Raw genomic sequence first — 16,342 nt, 5'->3', positions numbered from 1 at the left:
GGGAGGGTCTGTTGAGGAGCAGTGGAGGATCTTTAAGGAGATCTTTCTTGGTGCTCAACGGAAATTTATTCCGATGGTCAAAAAGGATAGTAGGAAGAGAGGTAATAAGCCGTGGATAACGAAGGAGGTGAAGGAAAGTGTTAAACTAAAAGCGGAGGAATTTAGAGTAGCTAAGAGTAGTGGGCGAGAAGAGGATTGGGAGAGGTTTGAATGTCAACAAAGGTTGACAAAGAAGTTGATAAGGAAGGGTAGGAGAAACTATGAAGCTGGGCTAGCGCTTAATATAAAAAAGGATAGCAAGAGTTTTTATAAATATATAAAAAGGAAGATGCTGGCTAGGGTGAATGTTGGTCCTTTAGAGGATGAGAAAGGGGACCTAGTGGTAGGGGATGGGGATATGGCTAAGGTATTGAATAACTTTTTTGTTTCTGTCTTCACGGAGGAGGACGTGAATAATTTGCCGGGTGTTAGCGATGGAAAGGTGGTAGGACTGGAGGGTCTTAATGACATTACTGTTACTAGAGAGGCGGTGCTCGACAGACTGGAGGGGCTGATTGTGGACAAGTCCCCAGGACCGGATGGAATGCATCCAAGGGTTCTGAGAGAAATGGCGGAGGTGATAGTGGATGCCTTGGTGGTTATTTTCCAAACGTCGCTGGATTCCGGGGAAGTGCCGGATGATTGGAAAACGGCTAATGTTACGCCGTTGTTTAAGAAGGGTGCCAGGCAAAAGGCGGGGAATTATAGGCCGGTTAGTTTAACGTCTGTGGTAGGTAAAATGTTAGAATCTGTCATTAAGGAGGAAATTGCGAGGCATCTTGAAGGGAATTGCTTGATAGAGCAGACGCAGCACGGTTTCATTAAAGGGAAGTCGTGTCTGACAAATTTACTGGAGTTCTATGAGGATGTGTCTAGGGCGGTGGATAGAGGAGAGCCGGTGGATGTGGTCTTTCTAGATTTCCAGAAGGCGTTTGACAAAGTGCCTCACAAGAGGTTATTGCAGAAGGTCAAGGGACATGGAGTTGGGGGTAGGGTGTTAGCGTGGATAGAGGATTGGTTGTCAAATAGGAGGCAGAGAGTGGGGGTCAACGGGTGCTATTCGGATTGGCGGATGGTGACTAGTGGAGTGCCCCAGGGGTCGGTGCTGGGGCCTCAGCTTTTTACCATTTATATAGATGATCTGGAGGAGGGAACCGAGTGTAGAGTGTCGAAATTTGCTGATGACACCAAGATTGGGGGAACGGCAAATTGTGCGGAGGGTGTGGAGAGTCTGCAGAAGGATCTAGATAGGCTGGGCGAATGGGCCAGGAAATGGCAAATGGAATTTAATGTTGGCAAGTGTGAGGTGGTCCACTTTGGTAGGAAGAATGGTAGGAAGGACTATTACTTACGGGGCGAAAAACTGCAGCAGGCGACGGTGCAGAGGGACCTCGGGGTCCTTGTGCATGAGTCGCAAAAACCCAGCTTGCAGGTGCAGCAGGTGGTCAGGAAGGCGAATGGGATGCTGGCCTTCATAGCGAGGGGGATTGAATATAAAAGTAGGGAGGTCTTGCTGCAGCTGTATAGGGCATTGGTGAGGCCGCAACTGGAGTACTGTGTGCATTTTTGGGCGCCGCACCTGCGCAAAGATATTTTGGCCTTGGAGGGAGTGCAGAGGAGGTTTACTAGGCTGATACCGGAGTTGAGGGGGTTGAGCTATGAGGAGAGGCTGAATAAACTGGGCTTGTACTCGTTAGAGTTTAGAAGAATGAGAGGAGATCTCATTGAGACGTATAAGATGATGAATGGGATGGATAGGATAGAGGTGGAAAGACTCTTCCCGCTCAAAAAAGACAATAGGACTAGGGGGCACAGCCTCAAGATAAAGGGGGGGCGGTTTAGAACGGAGTTGAGGAGGAACTTCTTCACTCAAAGGGTGGTGAATCTCTGGCATTCTCTGCCCGTTGAAGTGGTGGAGGCTGCCTCGCTAAATATTTTTAAGACGCCGGTTGATGGGTTTTTGATAGGAGAGGGGATTAAGGGTTATGGGGAGAGGGCGGGAATGTGGAACTGAGCCACGACAGATCAGCCATGATCTTATTGAATGGCGGGGCAGGCTCGAAGGGCTAGATGGCCTACTCCTGCTCCTATTTCTTATTAATCCCAATCTAACCATACTGCCCCACTCTTTGCCCATTATCCTATGTAAATCCCAAACTAATCCCACTGCCCTACTCTCTCCTCATACTCTTGTGTCAATCCAAATCTGATCCCTCTCTCCATAGCTGTGTATCATGCACAAACTAATCACACCACCCCCCACTTTCCCCATGCCTCTGTGTCAATCCCAATGTAATTGCACCATCCCAATCCCTCATTTTTTAAATCCCAGGCCAGAAACACCAAGGTGTATTGTGAGATTAGTCCAGATCCTATGTTTTACATTTGAGTTTCGTATTGGTGAGCAGAAGTGGGAGCGATTTTCCCATCCCGACGCCCTAATTTTTCAGCGTGTCGAGTCGGGAGAATTATGCGTGTGCCAATTCACGCATGATGTTCCCGACATGTGTGCATTACCCAGTTCTGGATGTCCGGTGTGGTCGGGGCCACTCTGGAAACCTGCAGGACCAGCAGGTAAGTAATCTTAATCTTAATTACATTTAAATAACATTAAAATATCAGGCCCAGGTCTGAATTCTCCAGGCCTGATAGCATCTCCCACGCCACCAACGGAATTTCACTCCGGCGGGGGTTAGAGCAGCTCCCCACTTTCAGGGAACTGGTGGGAGACCATTCTGGAGTTAAGGGGGTAATCAGGGGTGGTGGGGTTGGGTGGTGAGAAGGTGGTGCTCTCTGAGCTTGGACACCCTGGCAATGCCAGCCTGTGCCCCCTGCCACTGCTGAAGGGACAAAGTGCCCATGCCAAGGGGGCACCTTGGCATTGCTCACTGGGCATGGATCTGTGCCAAGGGGAAGTGGGGCCTAGGGGCCATTGGTGGGGTGAGAGTCCTGCTGCCACTCCAGACAGGATCAGTTGGGCTGGAGGGAAGCCAGCAATCCGGGTGGACTGGGGGGGGTGGTCTGCCAGGGGTCTGTCTCATGTGGGTGGGGTGGGGGGGATCATCACTGGTGGAGTTGGGTGGTGCTGGAGATTGGAGTGCTCTGGGGTGTGGGGGGATGTTGGGGGTGTTGGGGCTGGCCTGGGAATGATCATGGGGGCTGCGATTGGGCTGTGGAGGGCAGCACTATGGCGTTTGCGGAGCTGGCCGGCGATCAAACTTGCCAGCAAAGTGCAGGCTGACAGTTTGGGGCCGCTGCGTGTGCACAGAGGCCTGGAACTGCCAGCCTCTGGTATGAATAGGCCTGCCCCACCCTGGGCTTTTAATGAGATTCACGATTGTGATCTCTGCATTACACAGAGTGTGAGAGATTCAGGTCTGAATCCCACTGAAAAAACAATCGTGCTGTACACCAGATTTCCCACAAATTCAGCACTTAGAACTTCTTTAGGAGAATCACTGACAAGGTGTTTCACCCCTGGTACAATTTAAATGACCCCAAGGAAACTTTTATCAAATAACTTTATTTAAGAACACAAGATATAACAGAAAGAATTAGCATAACTTTTACCAATTACAAACCTTAAACATGATACAGTATCTTCCTTAAAAGCGAGCTATCTTTGATCCAGTGTAAAACAACCCCATAGACAATCCCTATAGACACATAGACAATCCCTTCTTCAGACAAAGTTAGCACTAAACGAGTATGCTTACATGAGGCTGGATACACAGTTTTTTAACACCTGCTGTGAATTGGTCCTTTGACTATTGGATCAAATCTTTGAGGCTTCCCAATCTTGGAACTTTCAGAAAGCTTCTGGAGAGATAGAGAGAGTAAAAAGTCTGACAACACCAGGTTTTAGTCCAACCTATTTATTTGATAATATACTCACAAGCTTTCGAGGGACACCCTCTTCGTCAGGTGAATGGAGAGAACTCTCCATTCACCTGACGAAGAGGGTGTCCCTCGAAAGCTTGTGAGTATATTATCAAATAAATAGGTTGGACTAAAACCTGGTGTTGTCAGACTTTTTACTGTGTTTACGCCAGTCCAACGCCGGCATACCCACATCACGAGATAGAGAGAGACAGAAAGCCACTGATTTCTTCCACCAGCTTCTGGCAGCAAGACTCATACAGCAGAATCTCCAAAAAAAGAGGCAAATGGGTGGCACAGTGGTTAGCACTGCTGATTCATAGCACCAGGGGCCTGGGTTTGAATCTGGCCTCATTTGACTGACTGTGTGGAGTTTGCACGATCTCCCCATATCTGTGTGGGTTTCCTCCGGGTGCTCCAGTTTCCTCCCACAGTCCTAAGATGTGTGGGGTAGGTTAATTGGCCATGCTAAGTTGCTACTTAGTGTCAGGGGGACTAGCAGGGTAAATATGTGGGGTTATGAGGATAGGGTCTGGGTAGGATTGTTATTGGTACAAGTTCAATGGGCCAAATAGCCTCCTTCTGCATTGTAAGAATTCTATCACCTGGCAGATTTCAGTTTCTAACTTCAGAGAGGTGTAAAGAGAGAGATTTCTCTCTCTCAGCTTCAATTTGCTCCTAAGCATGAATATTTTGTGTTACATGACCATGCCCGTCAATCATCCCAATGAAGCCCCACTCTGCAAAATCCCAGGGGAAAACAACAGAACAGCATTAGTTCAGATTAAAACCAAAATTCTAGCCATTAACAATAATCCAAAATTCTAGGCATTAACAAAAATTAGGCTGCTACAACAACAATACAGCATGCCGGTAGACAAGATAGCACCAAATGCATGAAAAAACGGCTTTAACAAATCCTGTACAAGATCGTGGCTCAAATAGATTTCTTAAAGCCACAGTCTTGTCACACCATACCTGTGAGAATCCCAATCAAATCTCACTGTCCCACTCTCTCTCCAGACACTTGTGTCAATTCCAATCTAATCCCATTGTCCCACTCTCTCCCCATACCTCTATGTTGATCCCAATCAAATCGCACTGCCTCACTCCTCCATACCCTTGTATTAATCCCAATCTAATCACATTGCCCTATTCTTTCTGCCCATACCCCATATCGATCCCAAACTAATCACACCACTCTATTCTCCCACATATCCCAAACTAATCCCACTGCCCCACTCCCCCCATATGCCTGTGTTAATCCCAACCTAATTACACCACTCTGCATGCTCCCTATAGTGCGCTTTTAATCCCAAACTAATCCCAGTGCCCCAAACTCTGCCCACAATCCTTTCTCATTTATAAACAAAACCTATTTTCAGTCAGTCTTTTCACATTGCTCAGCATCAGCTCCAACGTAATTTAGAATCATAGAACCCTACAGTGCAGGAAGAGGCCCTTCAGCCCATCGAGTCTGCACCGAACACAATCCCACCCAGGCCGTACCCCCATATCCCTACATATTATACCCACTAATCCCTCTGACCTACATACACATCCCCGGACACTAAGGGACAATTTCTTCGCATGGCCAATCAACCTAACCCACACATCTTTGGACTGTGGGAGGAAACCGGAGCACCTGGAGGAAACCCACGCAGACACGAGGAGAATGTGCAAACTCCACACAGACAGTGACCCGAGCTGGGAATCGAACCCAGGTCCCTGGAGCTGTGAAGCAGCAGTGCTAACCACTGTGCTACCGTGCCACGCATCCCCATTTTCCTATAGCTTTGTATAAATCCTAAACTAATCCTATTACCCTATCTCTCCCCATAGTCCTGAATCCCACTGTTCTGCTCTCTCCTCAAAATCCTGCTTCCTTTTTTGTTTTAATATCTGACTAACTATACCTCAGTGTTACGTGTCCTGTGCTTCAATTGTATGTGACTTAATACTTCACTCTACAACAATCTCTATATCTAATAATTCCCTAATCTAATGCCTTATTCTCTTATTGATCATTTTAAATTGATGAGTCTTCATGTCTGATTTGCCAAGAACAGGAAAAAAAAATCAACCATGAATACCCTTCAAAATATCAAAAAATGTCATTGTTCTATGCTGTAGCAGAAAAGATTTCAGTGGCTTGGAAAGGATGCAGAGGATGTTGACTAGGATCCAAGGATTTGAGCCTTCAGTCATGTGGAGAAGCTGGTATTGCTCTTCTTCAAGCAGGAAGGTTAAATGACACTCACAATTATGAAAAGTTTTGATAGAGTAGATAAAACTGTGCATTGGCATGAGGGTTGGTAACCAGAAGGCGCAGTTTTCAGATAATTAGCAAAAGAACCAGACAAGAGTGAGGAAGTTTTTTTTTAGCACGAGTTATGAAAGAGCGCAGGAAGCAGCTAGAACCATGGCTTTCAAAGAAAATTGTTTAAATAGTTGAAGAAATATTGCATGGCTAGGAGGCAAAGAGCGAATTGGATAATATATTGCATGAGCCTGCAGTTATATGGTGACAAATGGCTGCCTTCTCTGCTTTGTTTCTGAGTATCTCTCATTCCTGCTTGTAACTAATTTCCCATTCCTGATAGCATCCTGATGACCTTATACTAGTCTTTATCCTTTCTCTGCAAATGGTGCTGTAACTGTGAGCATATCAATATTTATCATCAGTTCCTAGCCTGTAACTGTATCACACAGTATTGTGGATATTTGTAATCAGTGGGTATCCAGATTGTTGATGTGCATGTCTGGTTAGTGAAACTCTCCACCATTTGTTCATGGTCTCTCCACTCATCATGTTCACCATGTGTTTCACTGTGAGATACTCATTTCTTTCTTGTCTCTTTCTCTATACAGAAGCTGAAGTTCCTGAGGAGAAATCTGGTGCAGGGACAGTGATCTGTGCTCTGGGACTTGCCCTGGGAATCATCAGTGCCGTTGTCGGGATCACCCTACTGATCAAAGAGAGACAGAGGCTGCAAGCTCAACAACACGGTATCTAGGGGTAAGTACATGTGGAGCATAAGCTGTGTGTATCATTAACATTCCTGGAAGTGACTGTCAACCAAGGTCCCCTCTCTTAATTGTTGGTCACTGAACCCCCGCAGCAATTTACACAAATATGAATATGAATATGCTTGCTTGTTATACCCCTTATTAACTTTTGCACCGAAAGAACTGTTACTTCCATGACATGATGGTTTCCCTCGAGAGCTGGCACCTTTAGGAGAGGGGAGCACTTTCCTTTTCTAATACTTTGCAGTTACATCACAACACTGTAATAAAACAACCTTTCAAGCCTTTCTCCCCATTGGCAGTGTCACTGGCCATCTATTAACTCTTAAGTGAATATTTTTAAGGTCGAGGCAGATAGATTCTTGGTAAGCAAGGGGGTGAAAGGTTATTGGGGGTCAGTGAAATGCAGATTTGAGGTTACGATCAGATCAAATCATTATTGAATGGTGGAGCAGGCTTGAGGGGCTAAGTGACGTATTCCACTTCTAGTTTGTATGAACAGTAATTTTTCTGTATATTATGAAAATACTTTCAGAAAAAGAACAATATTAAATATGGATAAATACTTGAGGCAACCAAATAGTAGGAAGAAGATAGAGACAAAATAAGATTTGGAGACAAATTACAGAAAGATGCGAAAGTTACAGAATGATGATGATGTGACATTTCAATTATCCAAATGTAGATTTAGATAAAAAAGAAAGGAAAATGAAATATTTTCAATTATGTAGTATCATGCATACGCATTGGATGTCCCAAAACAGGTTTTACAGACAATAAATTATTTTTGAAGTGTGGTCTCTGAATAGGAAGAAATCATAACATATGTATGAGACCTTCTCGATCATCAGGAAACACTGCATACTTTGTGTCAGTCTGCATAGGAACAGGAATCAATCATTCAGCTCCAAGTTCTTATTCCACCGTCCAATCAGATCATATTGATCTGCAACCTAACTCCACATATTGGCTTTTGCTCCATATCCCTTGATATCTTTGGATAATAAAAATATATCAATCTCAGATTTAAGATTAATAATTTATCTAGCTTGCTGTTTGAGGAAGAAAATTCCAAACTTTTATCATCCTTTGTTGTAGAGGTGTTTTTAAATTTCACTCCTAAAATGTCTGCTCTAATTTTCAAATTCTGTCACTTAGTCCTAGACCCAACAACTGGTGAAAATAATTTCTGTCTATCGACCTTATTATGTCCCAGTAATATTTTGAATATCAACGATCACTTCATCCCTTAACCTTTGAAAATTCAAGAAATATAACCCTCACTTGTTTAATCTCTCCTCATCATTTAACCATTTCAGTGCAGAGGAGGTTTACTAGACTGATACCGGAGTTGAGGGGGTTGAGCTATGAGGAGAGGCTGAATAAACTAGGCTTGTACTCGCTAGAGTTTAGAAGAATGAGGGGAGATCTCTTTGAGACATATAAGATGATGAATGGGATGGATAGGATAGAGGTGGAGAGACTCTTCCCGCTCAGAAAGGACAGTAGGACTAGGGGGCACAGCCTCAAGATAAAGGGGGGGCGGTTTAGAACAGAGTTGAGGAGGAACTTCTTCACTCAAAGGGTGGTGAATCTCTGGAATTCTCTGCCCGTTGAAGTGGTGGAGGCTGCCTCGCTAAATATTTTTAAGATGCGGGTTGATAGGTTTTTGATAAGCAAGGGGATCAAAGGTTATGGGGAGAGGGCGGGAGTGTGGAACTGAGCCACGACAGATCAGCCATGATCTTATTGAATGGCGGGGCAGGCTCGAAGGGCTAGATGGCCTATTCCTGCTCCTATTTCTTATGTTCTTATGTTCTTAGTCAATCTACACTGCCCTCCCTCCTTCCTATTGCGAGGGACCTGAACTGTTCCCAGTTTCCCAGTTGTGGTAAACCAGAGTTTAGTAAAGCTGAAACATGACGTCTACCCATCCTTGGACTTTTTCCCTCCATGTGGAAAACCATCACCTTTCTGATTATTTTCTCCAACTCTTCATGACATTTTAATGAGCTCTATGTCTTAGTCCCAAGTCTCTTTGAATCTCTACTGTTTCTAGTTATTGACCACTTAGAAAATACTCTACTTCTTTTTAGCTCCAAGTGGGTGACCTCACACTTTTCTACACTGAAATCTGTTTTCCAGTTTTACCCATTGACAGGCCCTCTAAATGAATAATTCACCCAGTGCCATTCCTTGTCTCCCTAACCCTGCACATTCTTCCTCTTCAGGTAATAATTCAAATTCCTTTTGAATACTCCTCCATATTCAAAGGTGGTGCATTACAAATCTTAACCACACTCTGTGTAAGTTTTTCCTCCTCCTATCAGTACCTTAGTAATTTTACTTCTATTTACAAAGCATAATATGCTGCCTATTTTTGTGTCTTCAGCAAATTCGAGTATGTGGTTTTCTATCCCCTCATCTAAGTCTTTATTGAGTACAGGGAGGGGCCCACAACAACATGGTTGACTCTCATCTGCCCTCTGAACAAGGGCAATAGGCCAGCCAGTGATGTCCCATGAGTTTAAAAAAGAGAGAGAAATTAGAAAAAGAAGAAAAAGTGTGCTTATGCCAGGTGTCAGGTTGAAAATACAATTGGGAACCAAGGGGAATGCAGAGCCTTCCGAGTGGAGGTGAAAATACTCATTAGAGAAACAAAGAAGGATTATGAGAAGAGACTCTCAGCCAACATAAAGGGGAATCCCAAAGTCTTTTACAGACACAAAAATAGAAAAAGCATGGTAAAATGAGGAATAAAAGGGAACTTACACATGGAAGCTCGGGCATGGCAGAAGTATTAAATGAATACTCTGTCTCTCCGAAAGAGACAGATGATACCTGTCCGTGGAGACAGATGAGGAAATTCTGCCACTAAAATGGTTCAAAATTGATAAGGAGGAAGTATTGAATAGACTGTTGGTACTGAAAGTTGACAAGACACTGGGTCTGGATGAGCTGTATCCAAAGATATTGAAGGAACTGAAACTGGAAATTGCGAGTGTGCTGGCCATAATCCTCCAGTCTTCTCTAGACTCAGCAAAGGTAGAAAATTGCAAATGTTATTCATGAAAGGTTGTAAGGATGGCCCCAGCAGTTATAGGCCAATTAGCTTAACATCAGTGGTGGGCAAGCTTCTAGAAATAATTATTTGGGATTGAATTAGTGGGGCAGCACAATGGTTACCACTGCTGTCTTACAGTGCAAGGGACCTGGGTTCAATTCCAGTCTTGGGTGACTGTATGATGTTTGCACATTCTGCCCTTGTCTGCGTGGGTTTCCTCTGGGTACTCTGGTTTCCTTCCACAATCCAAAGATGTGCAGGTTAAATGGATTGGCCACGCTCAATTGTCCCGAGGTGAATCATTTAGATGACATAGCCATGGTGAATGGATTACAGACAGGGGAGAGTGGCTGGATACCATACCTTTGTCAGAAAGTCAGTGCAGACTCAATGGGCCGAATGGCCTCCTTCTGTACTATATGGATTCTATGAGTCACATAAATGTGAGTTGGTTGGTGAAGAGCCGGCATGGATTTCTAAAAGATAAATATGTTTAACTAGCTAATGCAGAGAAGATGCAAAGGCTGTGGGAACAGTTTTAAACTAATACTTTATCTCTGCATTTACGAAGGAAAGGGATGATGCAGTTTTTGTTATCCAGGAGGAACGCAGATATTGGATGGGAAAATCAGAAAGAAAGAGAAGGAATTGAAAGATTGCAATCTCTGAAAGTTGATAAGTTGTCAGGGCCAGATAGACTTTACTGAGGCCGCTGAACGAGATCAGGGAGAAGGTAGCAGATGCTCTAAGGATGAGTTTTCCAACCCTCACCCAGATAAGGCGAGGTACTAGAGGATTGGAGAAATGCAAATATAGTTCCATTGTTTATAAAGGATTGAAGGAAATGCCAACGATTATCGTCCAGTTAGTCTGACATCAGTGGTGGGAAAATTAGTAGCATCAGTCCTGAGAGATATGATTAACTGTCACGTAGAAAGGCATGGATTTGTCAAAGGAAGGTCTTGCCTCATAAATTTGATTAAATTATCTGGGGAAGTAACTAGAGTGGTTGATGAAGGTAGTGCAGTGGATGTTGTGTACATAAATTCTGACATGGCATTTGACAAGGTCCCACATGGCAGATTGGTGAAAAAAGTAAAAGCCCATGGGATACAGGGTAATATGGCAAACTGGATTATAAATTGGCTTAGTAACAAGAAACAAAGGGTAATGATTGTGAATACCCTTGCAAATTCAGTGTTGGGACCCTGACTGTTTGTGTTATATATTAACAATTTGAACGTGGGGCGCACAATTGGGAAATTTGCAGATGACGTAAAGATTTGCTGAATAAAGGATAGTGTAGTGGCAGATAGATTTTAACACAGAGAAGTGTGAGATAATGCATTTAGGGAAGTCAAACAGTTATAGGGAATACACAATAAATGAAAATGTATTAAGAGGGGTAGATGAAGTGAGAGATCTTAATGTTCCTAACGGCAGTAGTTCAAGTATACAAGGTTGTAAAGAAGGCATATGGAATGCTATGGACTGTGTGCAGGAAAATGGGATTTGAACCGGCACCTGGGTATCATCGGGCTGGCATGGACAAGATGAACCAAATGCCCTCCTTTTATACTATAACTTTTCTATGGTTTTAAGTGTGAGGTGATGCATTTTAGTAGGAAGAACATGGAGAGACATTACAAAATAAGGAGTAGAATTCTTAAAGGAATGCAAGAGCAGAGGGACCTGGGTGTATATGTGAATAGATCATTGAAGGTAACAGCACAGGTGGAGAGAACAGTGAATAAAGCATATAGTATTATGGGCTTTATTAAGCTTTATTAATAGCATAGAGTATAAGAGCAAAGGGATTATGTGAATTTCTACAAGACACTAATTAGACCTCAGCTGCAGTATTTTGTACAGTTCTGGGTGTCACACTAATGGAATTATGTGAATGCATTGGAAAGACTACAGGAAAAGTTTATAAGAATGGTTCTAGGGATGATAAACTTCAGCTATAAGAACATAACATAAGACCTAGGAGCAGAAATGAGCAATTCAGTCCCTCAAGCTTGCTTTGCCATTTAATACATGGCTGATCCCATCTCAGCCTCAATTCCACTTTCCTGCCCTTTTTCCATAACCCCCTCAACCCATTACTAATTAAAATCTGTTTATCCCCCCCTTAAATTTACTCAGTGTCCCAGCATCCACTGCACTCTGGGGTAGTGAATTTCACAGATTCATGACACTTTGAGAGAAATAAGTTTCTCCTCATCTCTCCTTTAAATCTGCAACCCCTTATACTAAAACTATGCCTGTTATTCTAGATTGTCCCATAAGGAGAAACACCCTCTCTACATACTCCCCATCAATCCTCTTTTAGCATCTTATATAACACAATCAGATTGGAGAGGTTGGGACTGTTCTCCTTGCAGAGAAAAAAACTAAGAGGAGATTTGATAGAGATGTTCAAAATCATGAGGGAACTGGACAGAGTAGATAAGGGCAAACTATTGTTGGGCCGAAGGGCCTGTTTCCCGTGCTGGGTTGTTCTTTGTAACTATTCCCCACCGTAAAGGGATCAAAAACAAAAAGGCACAGATTTAGGGTGATTTACAAAATAAGCAAATGATGTGAGTAAAACATTTTCACACAGTGAGTGGTTGGGGTCTGGAATGCGCTGCCTAGAGGTGTGATGGAGGCAGGTTCAATCAAGGCATTCAAGAGGACATTAGATGGTTGCTTCAATAGAAACCATTTGCAGGGATATGGAGAAAAGGCAGGGAAATATCCCTAAGACATGATGCCCTTTTAGAGAGCCGGTGCAGATATGATGAGCCGAATGGTCTCTTTCTGTACATAACAATTCTGTGATACTGTGAATTTTACAAAATTTCCTAAATTCAAGAATGTTTACATCAAATTTTTAAGGAGGTTACAGTTGAACACTTTAAAAAAAAATGCAAGGTAGTCAGGAAAAGTAAGCATGGATTTATTGAACCAGTTTATTGGAGTTTCTTGAAGGAGTAAAATGATGTGGATAAATGGGAGCCTAAGAGACTTAGACAGGTTGCAGAGCTGGGCTGAGAGGTGGTGGATGGAGTTTAATGCGGAGAAGTGTGAGGTAATTCACTTTGGTAGGAATAACAGATGTGTCGAGTATAGGGCTAACGGGAGGACTCTGAATAGTGTGGATGAACAGAGGGATCTAGGTGTATGTGTACATAGATCCCTGAAAGTTGGGAATCAAGTAGGTAAGGTTGTTAAGTAGGCATATGGTGTCTTGGCGTTTATTGGTAGGGGGATTGAATTTAGGAGTCGCAGTGTCATGTTGCAACTGTACACAACTCTGGTGCGGCCGCATTTGGAGTACTGTGTGCAGTTCTGGTCCCCACATTACAGGAAGGATGTGGAGGCTTTGGAGAGGGTGCAGAGGAGGTTTACCAGGATGTTGCCTGGTATGGAGGGGAGGTCCTATGAGGAGAGACTGAGGGATTTGGGGTTGTTTTCGCTAGAAAGAAGGCGGCTAAGAGGGGATCTTATTGAAACATATAAGATGATTAGAGGTTTAGATAGGGTGGATAGTGATAGCCTTTTTCCTCGGATGGAGAAAGCTAGCACGAGGGGGCATGGCTTTAAATTAAGGGGGGGTAGTTATAGGACGGATGTCAGGGGTAGGTTCTTTACCCAGAGGGTGGTGAGGGATTGGAATGCCCTGCCTGCTGCAGTTGTAAATGCGCCTAGTTTGGGGGCGTTTAAGAGATCCGTGGATAGGTTTATGGACGAAAAGGGATTGGTTTAGGTTAGAGGGTCATTGTTTTTGAACTGGTTGGCGCAACATCGTGGGCCGAAGGGCCTGTTCTGTGCTGTAATGTTCTATGTTCTATGTAGATATGGTGTATTTACATTTTCCAGAAGGCATTTGATAAGATACTACACCAAAGATTATTGAAGAAAATAAAAGCTCAAGGTGCGGAGAAACATTAGCATGGGTGGAAATTTGGCTGGCTGGCAGAAAACAGTCTTTTTCTTTTTGTCAGATTGTTACAAATGAACCCTGCAGGGGTCTATGCTGGGACCTCGGCTTTTTACAATTTATATGAATGACTTTGAGTGGAGTGAAGGCATGGTAGCTAAATTTGCAGATGACACAAAGATAGATAGGAGAGTATGTTGTGAAGAGACATAAGGAGGTGGCAGACAGATATAGATAAGTTGAATGACTGGCCAAAATTCTGGCAAATGGAGAATAATGTGGGGAAATGTGAAGTTGTTCATTTTAGCAGGGAGAATAAAAATAGCAGAGTATTAAGTGGAGAGCGGCTACAAAATTACAAAGTACAGATGGATCCAGGTGTTCTTGTGCATGAGTAACAAAATATTAATATGCAGGTGCAGCAATGATTAAGAAGGTTAATGGAATGCTATCTTTCATTGAGAGGAATTGAACAGTTATGTTTCAATTATACAGGGAGTTAGTGAGATCATATCTCATACCATGTGTAGTTTAGGTCTCCTTATTTAAGGTAGGATCTAAATGCACTGGAGATGGTTCAGAGGAGTTTTAATAGATGACTACCTGGGTGATGATATGTTGGACAGGCTGCATTTGTTTCCACTGGAGTTTAGAAAAATGATAGTGATTTGATTGAAGTGTATAAGATCCTGAACAGTCTTGGCAAGTGGGTGTGGAAAAGATGTTCCTTCTTCTGGGCGAATCCAGAATTAGGGGATACTGTTTTAAAATCAGGGGTCACCCCTTTAGGACAGAAATGAAGAGAAATCTTTTCCCGTCATTAAGTAATCTTAAGGCACAAGTAGATAAATTCTTGTTAGCCATGGGATTAATTGTAGTAGATTGGAATGTAGAACTTGAAAGACAACAGATCAGTCATAATCTTATCAAATGGCGCAGCAGGTTCGAGGGGTTAGATGAGCTACCTCTGCTTCTATTTTGTTTATTCATATGTACTGATTGAGGGATTGTGCAGGAAATGAAATTTTAATAAATCAGTGTGCCTTGTTTTCAATGTCTTTGTGATGATTTTCTTTTCAATTTAGGTGGGAGGTAGAAGATGCTCAGCCCCAGGGTGAAGCCATCACTGTCGCACTGTGTCCTCTCGTTGCCCTGTGAATCTGTCATCATTGTATTGTGTGCTCTCATCACTGTCTGTGAAGCTGCCCGAAACTGAAACTAATTTCTGAACTCACAGAACATTGATATATTCTTGATACAATTATGTCTTAGAATTCATTATCTTTTTTAATCATTTTTAAGAGAGACTAATTTGTCAAAAATATAGCACCTGTTGTTCTTGTGCTGCATGAACAATGTTAGTGCATGAAAATGTTTCTCATGTCATAGATTTCATTAAAACTTGTACAAGTTTAAAAAAACTTTTAAAATGTTTTTGTTACTGTCAATAATCTGTCCATTGAAATGTTTTGTACAATTCTGTGAAGGTCGCACAGTGGCCATGGACCTGGATTCAATTCCAGCCTCAAGTCACTGTGTGGAGTTTGCACATTCTCCCCATGTCTGCATGGGTTTCCCCCAGGTACTTCGGTTTCCTCCCACACTCCAAAGGTGTGTGTGTTATGATGCAGAGGTTGATCCCCTTTTGAGCAGCTGCACCAAATCCCCCAAAGAGAAATACCTTGTTTCATCATCTGTTAAAAGTGTGTGGGAAAGTGTGAACTGTTCTTCAGTAACATTTAGTGCTTAACTAACAGAAATACCTTACACTTGCTTTAAAATGAACTTAACAATTGATTTATTCACTGACAGGAGACTTTAAGTAAACAAGTAACATACCGAATAAAATAAGATTCTGTTGGAATGTTATTCAAATAAATACAATACTCATTCATTAAGCAAAAACATAATAATAGAATTCCATCATTCTCAAAAAAATATAACCAAGTTTGTGGCTTTCAGAAACTTTTGGAGTTCTTCTGTTGATTCTGCAGTCTGTAAGCTCTTTCTGAATTGGAACTCTTCATTAGATAGATGATGAGTTCTTTTAAAAGATATTTGAAGTTGGCAGAAAGTTGCTCTTTTCCTCTCTAGGCCGGGAGTTAGTCGCCCTTAAGTTGATCTGCAGGCAGGCAGTTCTCCTGTTTTTATAACTGTGATGAACTATCAATTTTTCTAAAACATGATTGGCCTGATATCAACAACAACAAATTCAAATTTGAACAGGCTCCTGGTAGCTGAGTGTTTTCTTTAAACTGAGTCTAAATTCAAAAGCCTGTTACCAAGGCAACCATGCTGCCCGGTCTTTGCTACAAATGTTTCAGTCTGTGTACTCATATTAACCTGCATTTTAAATCTCCAAGCACTAAACCAACACCAGCTTTTAAAGGGACCACACTTCT

General features: G+C 42.7%; 1 protein-coding gene across 1 annotated transcript in view; it reads left to right on the top strand.

Annotated features, from left to right (window-relative positions):
• LOC145348090 (H-2 class II histocompatibility antigen, A-U alpha chain-like) overlaps positions 1-15,749 on the top strand; it is a 76,706-nt gene extending 60,957 nt beyond the window's left edge. Inside the window, exons 4-5 of the mRNA XM_080196228.1 lie at positions 6,790-6,937; positions 15,026-15,749. Of these exons, the coding sequence (XP_080052354.1) occupies positions 6,790-6,935 (146 nt within the window). The 3' untranslated portion in view covers positions 6,936-6,937; positions 15,026-15,749. The remainder of the gene's footprint in view (positions 1-6,789; positions 6,938-15,025) is intronic.
• The last annotated feature ends 593 nt before the right edge of the window (positions 15,750-16,342 follow it).

This window comes from Carcharhinus amblyrhynchos, chromosome 9 (assembly GCF_965287045.1).
Source record: "Carcharhinus amblyrhynchos chromosome 9, sCarAmb.v2.hapA, whole genome shotgun sequence".
In the NCBI taxonomy this organism is placed as follows: Eukaryota; Metazoa; Chordata; class Chondrichthyes; order Carcharhiniformes; family Carcharhinidae; genus Carcharhinus; species Carcharhinus amblyrhynchos.
The sequence above is the reverse complement of the archived record's forward strand: the minus strand, read 5'-3'. Positions and strand labels throughout refer to the sequence as shown.